Source organism: Cololabis saira, chromosome 14 (genome assembly GCF_033807715.1).
Source record: "Cololabis saira isolate AMF1-May2022 chromosome 14, fColSai1.1, whole genome shotgun sequence".
Lineage (NCBI taxonomy): Eukaryota > Metazoa > Chordata > Actinopteri > Beloniformes > Belonidae > Cololabis > Cololabis saira.
This window is the reverse complement of record NC_084600.1, coordinates 44,466,155-44,482,218: the sequence shown is the minus strand read 5'-3', so window position 1 is coordinate 44,482,218 and position 16,064 is coordinate 44,466,155. Positions and strand designations below refer to the sequence as shown.

At 34.3% G+C, this 16,064-nt stretch overlaps 1 protein-coding gene across 1 annotated transcript in view; it reads left to right on the top strand.

The window, feature by feature from the left end:
* The first annotated feature begins 4,712 nt into the window (after positions 1–4,712).
* LOC133459401 (synaptojanin-1-like) overlaps positions 4,713–16,064 on the top strand; it is a 66,969-nt gene continuing 55,617 nt past the window's right edge. Inside the window, 4 exon segments of the mRNA XM_061739295.1 lie at positions 4,713–4,809; positions 9,274–9,429; positions 12,459–12,545; positions 14,639–14,906. Of these exon segments, the coding sequence (XP_061595279.1) occupies positions 9,306–9,429; positions 12,459–12,545; positions 14,639–14,906 (479 nt within the window). The 5' untranslated portion in view covers positions 4,713–4,809; positions 9,274–9,305.

Here is a 16,064-nt window from a genome sequence, read left to right as displayed (position 1 = left end):
TCAGTGACAGGATTAATCTGTGGAACAGCTGAGATCAGGAGTCTTCAACCCAAAATGTACGGTAATGTTTTAGATCCATATTGGACCAAAAACACAAAAAACTAATATGTCTGGATCCGCAAAAAATGAAAAGTCCTGTTGCATGTATCTATATTAGTTATAACTGGGGGAAGATTTTTTTTCTTTCAATTATGCACTTCGCGAAAAAAGTCAAAATGTCGGGAAAAAAGTCGAAATGTCGAGAAAAAGGTCGAAATTTTGAATTTTGAATACAAAAACGTCACGATCCGTGTCGTGGAGGTGACAAACTGTAGCTGATATTGGGTTATTAATATGAATATATTGTGTTTACTAGTGACATCCTATTGGTGCAGCGGGATCACGTGACGACCTCGACCGGCGGACTAAAAAAAAAGTCGAAATGTCGAGAAAAAAGTCGAAATGTCGAGATTAATGTTGGAGTACAATTTTGTAACGGGGTTGACCTTACGGCCTCAGGCTGGAGCAGGTGAAGCTCTGAGCTCTGGCACAAGATCAATAACTGTCATGTTGACTTTGGAGTTTGGGACTTTTCATAGTTGATTTATTTAATTGTAGTTGTTAAATTTCTGGAAAAGAAGAAAAATCAAGTCATATAAGAGAAACTATTCAGTTTGTGTCAAAATATTTGTACTTGTATGAAACTGAAGATCATAATTCAAACCTGACATTTACTTTTAGTTCAGTTTGTGGGAAATGGTTGGCCTGGCTTTCTCTTTAAAACTTAAACAGTTATAAAGCATTACAAACTGGAACAATAAAACTTAAACAGTTATAAAGCATTACAAACTGGAACAATAGGCAAACGTACAGCATTGTTTTGTACTTTGTGTCTTTCAAATAAAAGACAATTTTTTCCAGTCATATGTTCCTCATTCAAGATTGTTAAAAAAATACTGCTATAATATCGTATCGTTATCGTGACCTTACGTTATACGTTATACGTTATCGTATGGTGAGATTAGTGTATCGTTACTCCCCTACATGTCAATAACACAAGATGCACGTGACTAAACAAACAAAACAGACGGTTTGATCTAATGTTGGTTATCAGTGTTTGTGGCAGTTTAACTTTTACAAAACTATTTATTTGAAATGTCTCTTTTTTGATCAAATACGGTCTTGACAGCTGGAAAAATGACTCAAGACTGAATAATAATAACCTTGTGAATCTGCATTCCTGCAAAAAAAACACTGACAGATGCTGCAAGATCAGCAAAATCAGCTCACATGTATACTGAAATAACTCCCAGAACCGGACAGATCAGCGTTTATCTCTCTATTAAAAGAGTCTCAAGCATATACTTGTAAAACTTACGTGTTAATGAGTGTCTTGGATCATGATCAGCTGTGTTTACTAGACGCGCCGGAGCGCTTGTTTTTATACGCGAGAACACCAGGTTATGAAAGGCGGAGGCCCCGCCCCCACTGGGCTGTGATTGGTCCACTGGTCTTCAGGCTCGCCGTGATTGGATAGAAGCACCTGTCAATCAGAAGTGGAGAGCCGGGCAGAGCAATTTAAAGCGGTACGACCCTGGAGCGAAACGTTTTATGACTTCTTTTTACACCATGACCTGTCAAATCTCCCGTTTTTGACAGTATTTGACCCTTTTTTCCCGCCGTCCTCTCGTATTAGTATTGTCCCGTAAATTCCCCGTCTTATAATGTAATAATTTTTAAACTGCAAAATGAAATGTCACTAATCTCGCGAGAACGGAGCCCTGCTGCAGTCTGGGTGGCAGTTCTCGCGAGGTTAGTGGCGACAACCGGAACAAACCATGGATTTTTTTTTTTACAAGCTTTATTGAATAGTTCTCATATTACAAAAAACATAAACAGACTGACATACAAAACAGTCATTAATACATAAAAGTACAACAAGACAGGAGCCAGGGGGATTTTTAAACAAACACATTAAACAGAGAGCATAAATTAACAGTTTTGACAGCTTTTTTGTTATTTGAGTCAGAGATGGAACTCAAGTATTGTTTGGTTTCATTCTCAAAAATTAAAAAAAGGGGTTTTGAATGACTGAATTTGGATTTATGAATATGAAACTTTGCAAGAATAATTATTAAATTGATTACAAAAGATTCTTTAGATTTGTTTCTTTCATTACTGATGAAACCAAACAATACATCTTTCCAATACAGAGTGAAGTCAGAGTCAGTTTTATCTATAATAAATCGGGATACATCTTTCCAGAATGTGTTAGTGTAGGGACATTAAAACAGGTGTAGCAGTGTTTCAGGGGACATTTCACACAACGAACAGTCAACAAAAATATCTCTTTTGAATTTAAGAAGATAATGATTAGCAGGGTAATACTTATGTAACATTTTAAAAGAGATTTCCCTCACTTTATTTGTAAGAAGGTATTTGTATGGAAGAGTCCAGATGTTCTTCCAGTTTAAGTCATCACCAAAACCAGACCAGTAAGCAATAACATTATATCATGTTGAAACAGGGAACGTATATTACGATTGTTACTTCTTGTGGATGTAACTAGACAAACTTTGCCCACTGAAGTTTTCTTGGGGTCCAGATTTGGTAAGCAGGCTGGTCTTTCCGCCCCCTTTAAAAGAAGCAGAATTCCAGAAGGAATAGCATCTAGGACTGTAGCAAACTGCTTTACAAACCATAGATCTATAATATTAACAAACCCGGAACAACAAAAGATAACTGATCAGTCCTGATCACTCCTGATCCATATCTCCCTGATCCATATCTTCCTGATCAATACCTCCTGGTCTGGTTTCTGCATTGATCCTGATGATCTCAGGATTTCCTAATCCAGGATCAAGATCACGCAATGAGTTAATGACTAATGATGAGCAGATTTCCTGTTTCCCAACTTCAGGGTTGGTCATTCTATTAAATTCAGTTTTAAGAATCCCCCTTTTTTATTTTTATTTTCTTTATTTTCATATTGTATTTAAATTGATATTCGTCCATTATCCTCTTTGAGAGTCTGTATATTTTCAATAAAGTTTTGTTAAAAAAAATATCAGAGATGGATGGATGTAACGAGAGAGAAGATGTTTCTGCTAAAAAAAATGAAGAATTCGTGTAAATATCTCTAAAAATTGGATATTTATGTACTTTCCTAAAGAGGAGGAACAGAAAAATGCTTCTGTGTTATCAGTCATTAATGCCAGAGAGGTACATGAGTGAAAATGACAAATTAAAAGGAAATTAAAATGTTTCACTTGAAGACAATCAATGTGTATATAAACTGAAAATATCTAAAATATAAAAATATATAAATCAAAAAATAAATGTAAAAAAATGTTTTGCCTTTGATGTCAATCTTTCATTGTGTTTCAAGATTTAAATAAAAATAAATAAATAAATAAATAAATACAATTTAAAAAAATGTATTTTGCCTTTAATCTTAATCTTTCATTGTATTTCAAGATTTAAATAAAATAAATAAATAAATAATACAATTAAAAATATATATATTTGTATCTTGCCTTTGATCTTAATCTTTCATTGTATTTCAAGATTAAAGTAAAAAAATAAAAATAAATAAATAAAAAGGATTTTGCCTTTGATGTTAATCTTTCATTGTATTTCAAGATTTAAATAAAAAAATTAAAAAAGAAAGAATAAATGTATTTTGCCTGTGATTTTAATCTTTCATTTTATTTCAAGATTTAAATTTTAAAAAAAATTTAAAAGAAATTGTATTTTTCCTTTGATCTTAATCTTTCATTGTATTTCAAGATTAAAAAAATAAATAAATAAAAAAAAATATTTTGACTTTGATCTTAATCTTTCATTGTATTTCAAGATTTTAATTAAAAAAAAATAATAATAAAATTTCTATTTTGCCTTTGATCTTAATCTTTCATTGTATTTCAAGATTTAAATAAAAAAAAGAAAAAAGAAAAAGCCGGCGGGGGGCGTGTCTTTCTTCGGACTGTACCATTCACCAGCCGGCGGGGGCGTGTCAGGGGGCGTGTCTTCCCCGGACCGTACCACTGCGCTTGCGCCGGGGGGATGTTGTGAAACCAGTAAACGGGTGTTCTGCCAATTTCTGCTCCTTTGCCAAAAAGTGCTCCCCAATGGTTTTCTACCTTTGTAGCGCTACAATTTTACTGTGTTTTACCAAAGATCTTCTATACACATATATAGAACGTCTCTGGTTTTACTCACTAAACCACTTCCTCTTCCCCTCCAAGTGGTCCTTGTATCTTGGCGTAACAACCTTGGCGTCATTGTAAATAAGAATGTGTTCTTAATGACCTGCCTGTTTAAATAAAGGCGAATGACTGAATGAATATCAAATTAAGCGATAGAATTGTAGTTGTTTTTCTCTTTTTTTCTCTTTATCTCTTTATGTAATACAATTCATGGCATGGGTAGTGTATTCTGAAGGATCAAATACTCAACATCCCATATTATCAATTTAACATCGTGCAAGAAATGATTGGCGGGGCAATTCAAACGTTGGAAATCGACTGTGCGCATGCGCAGAACCACAAAGTAACATTTCTCGACAGGGAGCAGAAATTGGCACAACACCGGCAGCAGAGACGGAGCAGGACCGTACCACTGCGCCGCGGGGGGCGTGTCCTTGGTCGGACCGCACCACTGCGCCTGCGCCGTGGGGGGGTGGACCGTACCACTGCGCCTGCGCCGCGGGGGGATGTTGTGACAGCAGTAAACCAGTACCAGAACCAGAATCAGCACCGGCAGCAGAGACGGAGCAGAACCTGCAGATCCTCCTCTGACCTGATGAAACCGACCCCAGGCCTGTAGTTCGTGAGTATAAACCTGTAAACCTCGGTGCTGCTGCTCGTTAATCCGGACCGGGAGGTTTAATTCACCACCAGGAAGAATCTCCAGCTAGTGTTTAATCTAGCTAACCTGCTAACGGCTAACGGACCTGGTTCTGAACCAGCAACCTGGACCTGGTCAGTTTAATCAGGTTTAATCACCTGGTTAATCACCTGTTTAATCACCTGGTAGTTAGAGGGGGAGTCGTGACCGATCAGTCGGGCTGGGCCTGTGACGTCATCTCCTGCTGTCACCTGCCGGGATCGATAACTGATCACTCCTCAGTCACCTGCCAGGTCACACCTGATCGATAACTGATCAATAACTGATAACTCCTGATCAATCCTGATTACCCCTGATCATTCCTGATCAATAACTGATCGATATGATCGATATCTGATCACCCCTGATCACTCCTGATCACCCCTGATCGATATCTGATCAATATCTGATCACCCCGATCGATATCTGATTACTCCTGATCGATAACTCATCACTCCTGATCAATATCTGATTATTCCTGGTCACTAGTGATCAATATCTGATTATTCCTGGTCACTCCGGATCAATATCTGATTATTCCTGGTCACTAGTGATCAATATCTGATTATTCCTGGTCACTAGTGATCAATATCTGATTATTCCTGGTCACTAGTGATCAATATCTGATTATTCCTGGTCACTAGTGATCAATATCTGATTATTCCTGGTCACTAGTGATCAATATCTGATTATTCCTGGTCACTAGTGATCAATATATGATTATTCCTGGTCACTAGTGATCAATATCTGATTATTCCTGGTCACTAGTGATCAATATCTGATTATTCCTGGTCACTCCTGATCGATAACTGATTATTCCTGATGGATAATAGAATAGAATGTAATAGATTATTGTCACTGTTCCAGTAAGATTAAAAGCAGCATCACCTTTTCAGTGCAAACAGATAATAAATATCAATAATATAAAAAGGTTAAGGTTCATTTTTGAACAGTTGAATCCAGACCTGAGATCATTATCTACAGATAATATAACATAATATATATAAATATATATTGATGATCTCAGGATTTCCTAATCCAGGATCCAGATCACGCAATGAGTTAATGACTAATGATGAGCAGATTTCCTGTTTCCCAACTTCAGGGTTGGTCATTCTATTCAGTTTTAATTGTATTTCTATAGCGTCTATTACAACAGAAGTGTCTCCAGGATGTTTCCAGAGAACATGAACATAAACCCCTGATCAATTATTGCACAAACACTGGCAGGTAAAACTCACCTAGTGGGAGAAAAACCTTAAACATGAATCATGAATGAAACTCAGCAGAAATGTTACACCTTTATATTGATGAGGTGATATAAAGATATAAAGATATAAAGATCTCTGACATCCGGCAGGTTTTTATCCACCAGAACCAGACAGAGATGTAATTATTATTATCACATTCAGATGTTTATGTCTGTCTGATGGATTTGTAGTCAAGACTAAACCAGGACCAAGACTACACTGCAAAAACTCAAAATATTAACAAGAATATTTGTTTTTCTAGTTAAAATATCAAATTTTTAGTAAAAAGAAATCTCATTACACTTAAAACAAGAGTCATTACCAGAAAAATAACTTGTTATTTGACAATTTTCACCTGTTTCAAGTAAATTTTCACTTGAAATAAGTAGGAAAATCTGCCAGTGGAACAAGATTTATCTTCTCATTACAAGCAAAACAATCTGGTTCCACTGGCAGATTTTTCTACTTATTTTAAGTGAAAATCTACTTGAAACAGGTGAAAACTGTTGTTTTTTCCAGTGATGACTCTTGTTTTAAGTGTAATGAGATTTTTTGACTAAAAATTAGACATTTTAACTAGAAATAGGACAAATATTCTTGTTAAGATTTAGAGTTTTTGCAGTGTGTATATTTCCGTAGATATTGTTTGTTTCTCTACAGGAGGAAACATCCACAAGCCCTGTGGCACTTATTAACATATATACAATTAAAAAGTGAGAGTTACAGCATATGATGTGGTTTTTATTATTATTATTGCACAGTAATTGATTACCCTGAGACTCTATGAGTGATGAGATTCATCAGAGAAACAGCTTATAATTCTGCCTGTATAGTTTAGTTATTACAAGGAGAAATAAAACCAGTAAGATGAAACATAACTAGATGTTTACAGCATGATGCAATGTACATAATTGTGATGAAAAGCTAACAAAATAATCACTAATATATATATTCCTGTAGATATTTGACCCCAGCGATAATAAGGTGCTGGAAGATTTAGATAATGAACCTTGAAAGTTCTTGAATTTGACCTTGAAAAATGTGTAGGATGTTTCCAGGTCCTGGGAGTTCAGTTCAGTTCAGTTCAGTTCATATTTATTTCCAGCGGTACAACATTTAAAACATGACTGACCTGCGTGCAACAGAAAATAAATGAAATACCTTTAACAGCAGACGTGCAGGTTCAATATTCAAATTAATTCATTAACATTCTAAAGGGAGGAAGAAGTAAACGTATTTCATTCCTGTTTCTCATCAATAACATGACAGATTTTTTTAGGCTTCATCCTGTTTTAACATTTAAACCAGAACAATGAACAAAAGACCTTTATCACATTATAATAACATTATTCTACAGTTCACCTCACCTATTTACACACATTGTGGTTGTAAAATGCAAAAGCATGCAAAAGTCAGTAATACAATTACCATAAAAAAACAATAGACAGCATTTATGCAAGGAGGTCCATAAACGCTGTAGGGCTGGACAAGAGGATGTCCTTAAATATGCATTAAAAATGGACTTTATCATGGACATAAATGCATATAATAAGCAGCACATACTGTACACGCCACACTGCAAAAACTCTAAATCTTAACAAGAATATTGGTCTTATTTCTAGTTAAATGTCTAATTTTTAGTCAAAGAAATCTCATTACACTTAAAACAAGAGTCATCACTGGAAAAAACATCAATTTTCACCTGTTTCAAGTAGATTTTCACTTGAAATAAGAAGAAAAATCTGCCAGTGGAACAAGATTTTTTTGCTTGTAATAAGAAGATAAATCTTGTTCCACTGGCAGATTTTTCTACTTATTTTAAGTGAAAATTTACTTGAAACAGGTGAAAATTGTCAAATAACAAGTTATTTTTCTGGTGATGACTTTTGTTTTAAGTGTAATGAGATTTTTTGACTAAAAATGAGACATTTTAACTAGAAATAAGACAAATATTCCTGGTAAGACTTTGAGTTTTTGCAGTGTGCCAGACAGGGAATTTGATTCTGGTTATTTCGCTCACTGAACCAGATTTAAATAGTAGCAAAAACAGTAAATAGACAAATGTAACTCTTATTAACATATACAATTTAAAAAAAGTGAAAGTTGCAGCAGAATGAGGTAGACATGATTATTAAAAGGTGCATTATTACAGCACATGATTGTGGTTTTTAATTATTATTATTATTATTATTATTATTATACACACAATTATCGACTTGAACTTCCATTATTTACCATTATAGTAATCAGATTACACCGTATATCAGCATCACTGAAATGGACCTGATGCTAATCAATCACAACGATTTGCAAATATTATTGATATATTTATTCAAACAAGGCCGTTATAAACGGAAGAGAATCAGGGCCATGCAGGAGAAAAATATTCGAAATGCAGTCGAAATGTCGAGAAAAAAGTCGAAATGTTGAGGAAAAAAGTCGAAATGTCGAGAAAAAAGTCGAAATGTTGAGGAAAAAAGTCGAAATGTCGAGATTAATGTTGAAATACAATTTCAAGAATAAAGTCGAAATTTTGCCTTTTTTTTTTCGAAGTGCACAATGAAAAAAAAATCTTCTTCCTCTAAAATATTATTTTTATTTTTCTCCTGCCTGGCCCTGATTCTCTTCTTTAGTTATAAACACAAAACTGTAATAATTCAATACAGACACATGCAGATGCACCAAAACATTAAACTAGATGCAAAATACAAATAGTTTACAAAACTGTACATTAACAGCGGAAGAACTGAATCTCAGTTATCCGAGTCTGAGACCTGGAGAGACTCAGATTCACATTCAGAAAAACCTTTATTTATCCCCGAGAGGCAATTGCAAGAAAACAGAGCACCAAGACGTTGAAAATATCAAATAGAATAAAAAATAAAATAGAATAAAATGAACAGATAAATGGGGCATGTCTCGTTATGTACAAAAAATATATAAATATAAGAATGTCAGAATAATTTACGATAGAGACCCAGAGACCCGAGACTGAGACCTTAAAAGACGTGGTTTTAGGACCTGCAAGTCTCCTGTCGGATTATATCAGTGTTGATCTGTTGTTTCTTCTCTCTCTCTGTCTCTTGTTCCAGGTCCTAACGTAGTTTTCTCTCTGTCCTGTTCCAGGTCCTAACGTAGTTTTTCTCTCCTGTTCCAGGTCATAACGTAGTGTTTTAACCCCGGATAATCATGGCGTTCAGCAAGGGCTACCGGATCTACCACAAGCTGGATCCTCCTCCGTACAGCGTGATCGTGGAGACCCGGACCCGGGACGAGTGTCTCATGTTCGAGTCGGGGGCCGTCGCCGTGCTGTGTAAGCCGTCGCCATGGTTACACTGGGATACGATGGTCTGGGGGGGAAACTGCACACGGTTTATCTTCAGAACACTGCAAAAACTCAAAATCTTACCAGGAATATTTGTCTTATTCCTAGTTAAAATGTCTAATTTTTTTTTTTTTTTTTTTTTTTTTTTTTTTTTTTTTGGGCCGCTCGGTGGCGCAGTGGGTTAAGCAGCGGCTCATATACTGAGGCTACAGTCCTCCTCCTGCAGCGGTCGCGGGTTCGAATCCAGCCTGCGCACCTTTGCTGCGTGTCTTCCCCGTTCTCTCTCTACCCCTTTCCAGTCTGTATCTCTAATAAAGGGCCACTAGAGCCCAAAAAATCTTAAAAAAAAAAAAAAAAAAAGTCTCATTTTTAGTCAAAAAATATCATTACACTTAAAACAAGACTCATCACTGGAAAAAAACAACAATTTTCACCTGTTTCAAGTAGATTTTTCACTTAAAATAAGTAGAAAAATCTGCCAGTGGAACAATATTTTTTTGCTTGTAATGAGAAGATAAATCTTGTTCCACTGGCAGATTTTTCTACTTATTTCAAGTGAAAATTTACTTGAAACAAGTGAAGATTGTCAAATAACAAGTTATTTTTCTGGTAATGAATCTTATTTTAAGTGTAATGAGATTTTTTGACTAAAAATGAGACATTTTAACTAGTTTTTGCAGTGCAGAAACATGTAAAACATAGGAAAACTAAGGAAAATAAACTAAATTACTAGAAAACAAAAACAGGAATCTAATGAGGGAGAGAAGTTCTGGAAATAAATGGATAAGCTTTGATAACTTGGGCTGGTAAAAAGTTGTGATTTGTATTTGTACTCGGTTATTCTCTAATACGGTGGTAAAATGTTCCAATAAAGAGGAACGTCTGAATCTAATTGAAAATTAGGAAAAAGTCGTCCTGAAAAAGGTGGAGATTGTTTGCAGACCGAGTATTAAAGTGATGAATTTGGGAATTAAATTGAAATAAAGAATGAAAACAGGTTGGAAGAAGCTTGTGAATGGATTGATAGACAAAAAGACAAATCTGAAAAACATTCACAGTTAAAGTCATAATTTCACAATAATTATTGTGAAATAACTAAGAAATAAATATCCGTTTAAAGTGCAAAAAAGAAGGAAATTGCAACAGCTCATGCAGTAAAAAATCATTTTAGCTTGTCTGATTTATTCTGATTTTATTCTGTTTAAACAGAGAAACCAAACAAGCTATAGTAAATATAGATACTATGAACTTCATTTAGAAATTTAAGCAGAAATATCCAGCATTTTGTCTAAAGAAAAGTTCATTTAGTTCAGGAGTTTTAAAACAGCTTTGTTAAAGCTGCAGCTTCTCTTAGACGTCGTGTTCATAGTTTAATAGTTTAACACCACGATGTGTGAATTAAACGACTAATGGGGTTAAAGTTCACCGGGAGAAAATGAAATGATGATGTAACGTGAACATTAATAACACTGACTGGTAGAAACTAACTGTTGAGCAAAAGGTTGAAAGATCAATTTCTGCAAAAATGGCGAAGTGAACTCTTTAGGACGAGATCATGTGATATTTATGTAGAGTTTAAGCAAGAGTTTAAACTAGAACAGTATTTATTGTGTCAAACTCAAAAGTATAGATGGGCGATTGGTAATTTTAGGATGAATAACAGCAGAATCCCAAAAGTCACTGGAAGGTATAAAGGTTATTATTATTATTATAAAGGTCTGGATAGAAGTCAGAGATTCTGTAACTCTGTAACGTCAACTGTATTGGAGATGGGTTTCATATTTTGTTTGAATGTAAAAATGTAAATATAATGAATCTCAGACAAAAATATTTACCAAAGTACCGTATTTTCCGCACTATAAGGCTAAAACACCTAAAAGCCTTTAATTTTCTCAAAAACCGGCAGTGCCTTATATATGATCATTACGGTAATTTCTGTTACTGTAGTCAGGGGGATTGTGGGTAATGTAGTCAGGGGGATTGTGGGTAATGTAGTTGGCGCTAATAACGTCAGGAATCGTCAAAGACGTTCAAGACAACATAATAATGGAGACTTTGAGGAGACGGAGCAAAGCTGGTTTTTATTTTGTTAATAAAGTTTGACATACGGTACTTTTCTTCTTGTTTTTTTTTTTGCATTTGCTGTAGGATTTTGTATCATTTCCTGTAGCGCAGCTCCATCAGGTAGATACATAACTCAACCCCAGCCACTATAGTCGGTATTTAACAGATATTTAGTGCGCCTTATAGTGCGGTGCACCTTATATATGGAGAGTTTTAAAATACGTCATTCATTGAAGGTGCGCCTTATAGTGCGGAAAATACGGTATTATACAAACCGACCATCTATGTTTAAATTGATTTTGTTACTACAATCTAATAAGTTAAGGCAAGGCAAGTTTATTTATACATTACAATTCAACACGAGGTGATTCAAGGTGCTTTACATCGACATTAAAAGCAGCAAGACATAATTTTACAGTAAATAAAATTATGAGAAAAGGAGGTAAAATAATAAATAAAATGATAAGAAAAGAAGTAAAATAATAACAAGCACAAGCTGTTAAAAATAAAAATAAGGGCAGTAGAGTCCAGCAAGGTAAATGTTATTTATAAATGAGGCGCCTCATTTATAAATGATAAATTATTTTGAAGAATGTCCTTCCTCTGTTTAAATATTTATTTTGCCAAATTGAGTATTTTAGTTGAACATGTACAGCCCGACACTTGATATAAATGTACAAATGTTTTTATACTTGTGCTCCATGTGATCATGGTGGTGAGTTAAATAAATGATGATGATGGTGATGATGATGATGATGATGATGATGATGATGATGATGATGATGATGATGATGATGATGATGATGATGAAAAAGTCGATCTTTAGACATAAGAATCGATTTTTAGGAATTAATATGAGAATTGATTTAGAATCAGAAAATCTTTTTCACCACAGGCCTGGAGGATTTATTCATTTATCCCGGCTCGTATTTTAACCGTGTTTTTTCTTCCAGCGGCGGCGGAGAAGGACGCCATCAAGAGCTCGTACAGCAAGATCGTGGACGCCTACGGGATTCTGGGAGTTCTGCGTCTCAACCTGGGTGAGGAGTTGCTGCTTCCTGACGGTTCTGGAAGTGAAGTTGAAATTAAAATTTTTAAAATGAAACATTGGTGAAAACAAAACAAAACAATCAATAATTCAATAATGAATAAATGTAAATAAGAAAACTAAATTATAAATAAAAACATGCATCCATCATAATTAACATGCTTGAAAAGGAGAAGGAAGAAGTAAAAACGTATTATAGTTTAGATAGTTTAGCTAAACCCTAAACTATATTTCATTATGATCAAATTTAATTTAATTTCTATACAAAAAACTAAAAATATCTATACATACATATATAACACATACACACACATATATATATATATATATATATATATATATATATATATATATATATATATATATATATATATATATATATATATACACATACACATACACATAAATGTACTTTTTGGATATGACATACATTTTTTATTTATTTATTTTTTTGTACATGTAAAAGACAACAATTAAAGAGAGGATAAAAAAACAGATCAAACAAAAAAACAAAGAATTATCATCCTTTAACACTTAATATCTTAATTTACATGTGCAAAAAGGAGTAGGAAGAAGTGTAAACTTATTTAATCCTACCGCCATTCACTAATCATTTATTAACACGTATTTATAATAACTATATATATATATATATATATATATATATATATATATATATATATATATATATATATATATATATATATATATATATATATATATATATACCCTCTTCAGGGTTCCTGGTTCTTCAGCTGCTTCTGTCGTCCTTCACGTGACCTTGAAGCTCCTGTTGTCACAACAGATTTAAGATCAGACTTTAGATGTTGAGATGTGTTCGGCTGCTGAGGTCAAATTAACTCTTTCCTGTCCCGTCTTTTCATGTTTTTTTTTTTTATTTCTTAATTTATTGACCTTCAGCATCAGACATTCACATCCGGTACATCATGTATGCAAACATCTTACATCTGTTGTCTGTCCTAAATGTCTGAATAATGTTTTAGTTTTATGTCCAAACAATGAAAAGAAAGACAAACCACCAAAAACTACTATGTACCAGTAGGGAGCGATCTTTTCAACATAACAGTTATTGACTTGAGAAAATAAAATTCGGCCTATGGAGCGTGACATTTTGCAGATAAAAGCATTTGCATTTTGGCCATCGATAATTCACTTATATCTGGCCATAATCTGACTCTCTGATTGGTTTTGCATTGAACGTGTACACTGACTCTTTAAATTACCTTGAGATTACGTTTTTGTATAATTTGCAATTAAACCACATTTTCTATCTTTAATAAGTGCTTTACATTCCACTTCATGCCAGTTATTGAGTTAGGGTTAGACAGAGAGAGAAAAAAAGAAAACCCACCTAACTTAACAATTATCATGATATTTCTTCATCAAACTGGCTTTTATTATTCTTTTAAATGTAATGTTTGATTTGCATCCTTTGGCTTCTGTATCTAGATTGTTTAATAAACTGATACGTTTTACAGAAACACAACGTTCCATTAATTTAGTTTTTTTATACGAGTATTAGGGCCAAACTAAGACGAAAAAAAAATGCAAATTACGACAATAAAGTCATAATAATATGAGAATAAAGTCGTAACGTTACGAGAATAAAGTCGTAATATTACGAGAATAAGGTCGTAAAATTACGAGAATAATATTACTAATTTATTCTCGTAATATTATCACTTTATTCTATTACGACTTTATTCTCGCAACATTATGACTTTATTCTCGTCATTTCCAATTTATTTTTTGTCTTAGTTTGGCCCTAATACTCGTCGTATTTTTAAAGATCTCTGTTCCTTTTAAGTTATACTTATTTTTTTTTTTTTTCACATTGTTTCTGTATATTGAAGTATTTTCTCTATAGCTGTGAAGCAGCCTTTTCTAACGAAGAAAAAAAGAAAATTAATTAATTAAAAAAAATAAATAAATAAATAAAAAAAATTAAAAAAAGAGGAAAATTAACTAATTAAAAAAAAATATTTAAAAAAATAACAAAATAAAAAAAATAATACAATTTTTTAAAAAGATGTAGCCTTGTCTAACGCCTCCTGGTCCCTGCAGGAGACTCGATGCTGCACAGCCTCGTAGTCGTGACCGGCTGCAGCTCGGTGGGGAAGGTGCAGGAGTCTGAGGTGTTCCGGGTCACGCAGACCGACTTCATCTCCCTGAAGAACGACCCGGCGGACGAGGACCGGATCTCCGAGGTCCGGAAGGTTCTCAACTCGGGACATTTCTACTTCGCCTGGTCGTCCAGCGGCGTGGGGATGGACCTGAGCCTGAACGCTCACCGCCGCATCCTGGAGGACACCACCGACAACCGCTTCTTCTGGTGGGTAACCATGGCAACCGCTTCTTCTGGTGGGTAACCATGGCAACCGCTTCTTCTGGTGGGTAACCATGGCAACCGCTTCTTCTGGTAGGAAAACCACCGAAAAACTGCTTTTTCTGGTAGGATAAAAACACCGAAAAAGCGCTTTTTCTGGTAGGAAAACCACCGAAAAAACACTTCTTATTGTAGGAAACACCGAAAAAACGCTTCTCCTGGTAGGAAAACCACCAAAAAAACGCTTCTTCTGGTAGGAAAATCACTGAAAAACCGCTTCTTCTGGTAGAAAAATCACCAAAAAACCACTTCTTCTGGTAGGAAAACCACCAAAAAAACGCTTCTTCTGGTAAAAAAACTACCGAAAAAACACTTCTTATTGTAGGAAACACAGAAAAACCGCTTCTTCTGGTAGGAAAATCACTGAAAAACCGCTTCTTCTGCTAGGTAACCATGGCAACCGCTTCTTCTGGTAGGAACTAGGGCCGCGCTGGGGATTAAAGTTGCTTTAATCAACGAAAATTCTGACTAAATATCGTCGTCAATGAACCTTTATCACCTGAGGAAAACGAGACACAACGGAAATGCTGGTCATGTGACGATAACGATAATTAAATATATAAAGCAACATCGTCGACGAATAAAAAAATGTAGATTATAAAATAAAAAGTTACAAAAGAGTATCAGGGCCATGCAGGAGAAAAAATATTTGAGAGGGAAAGATTTTTTTTTTTATTGTGCACTTCGTGAAAAAAGTCGAAATGTCGAGAAAAAAGTTGAAAAAAAAAAGTTGAAATGTCGAGAACTTTTTTACTTTTTTCTTTTACATTTTTCTCAACTTTTTTCTCGAAATTTTACTTCAAAATGAATCTCGACATTTCAACTTTTTTTTTTCGACATTTTGACTTTTTTCTTGACATTCAACTTTTTTCTTGACATTTTGACTTTTTTCTTGACATTTTGACTTTTTTCTCGACATTTCGACTTTTTTCTCAACTTTTTTCTTGACTTTTCGACTTTTTTCTTGACTTTTTTCTCAACATTTCGACTTTTTTCTCAACTTTTTTCTTGACTTTTCGACTTTTTTCTTGACTTTTTTCTCAACATTTCGACTTTTTTCTCAACTTTTTTCTTGACTTTTCGACTTTTTTCTTGACTTTTTCC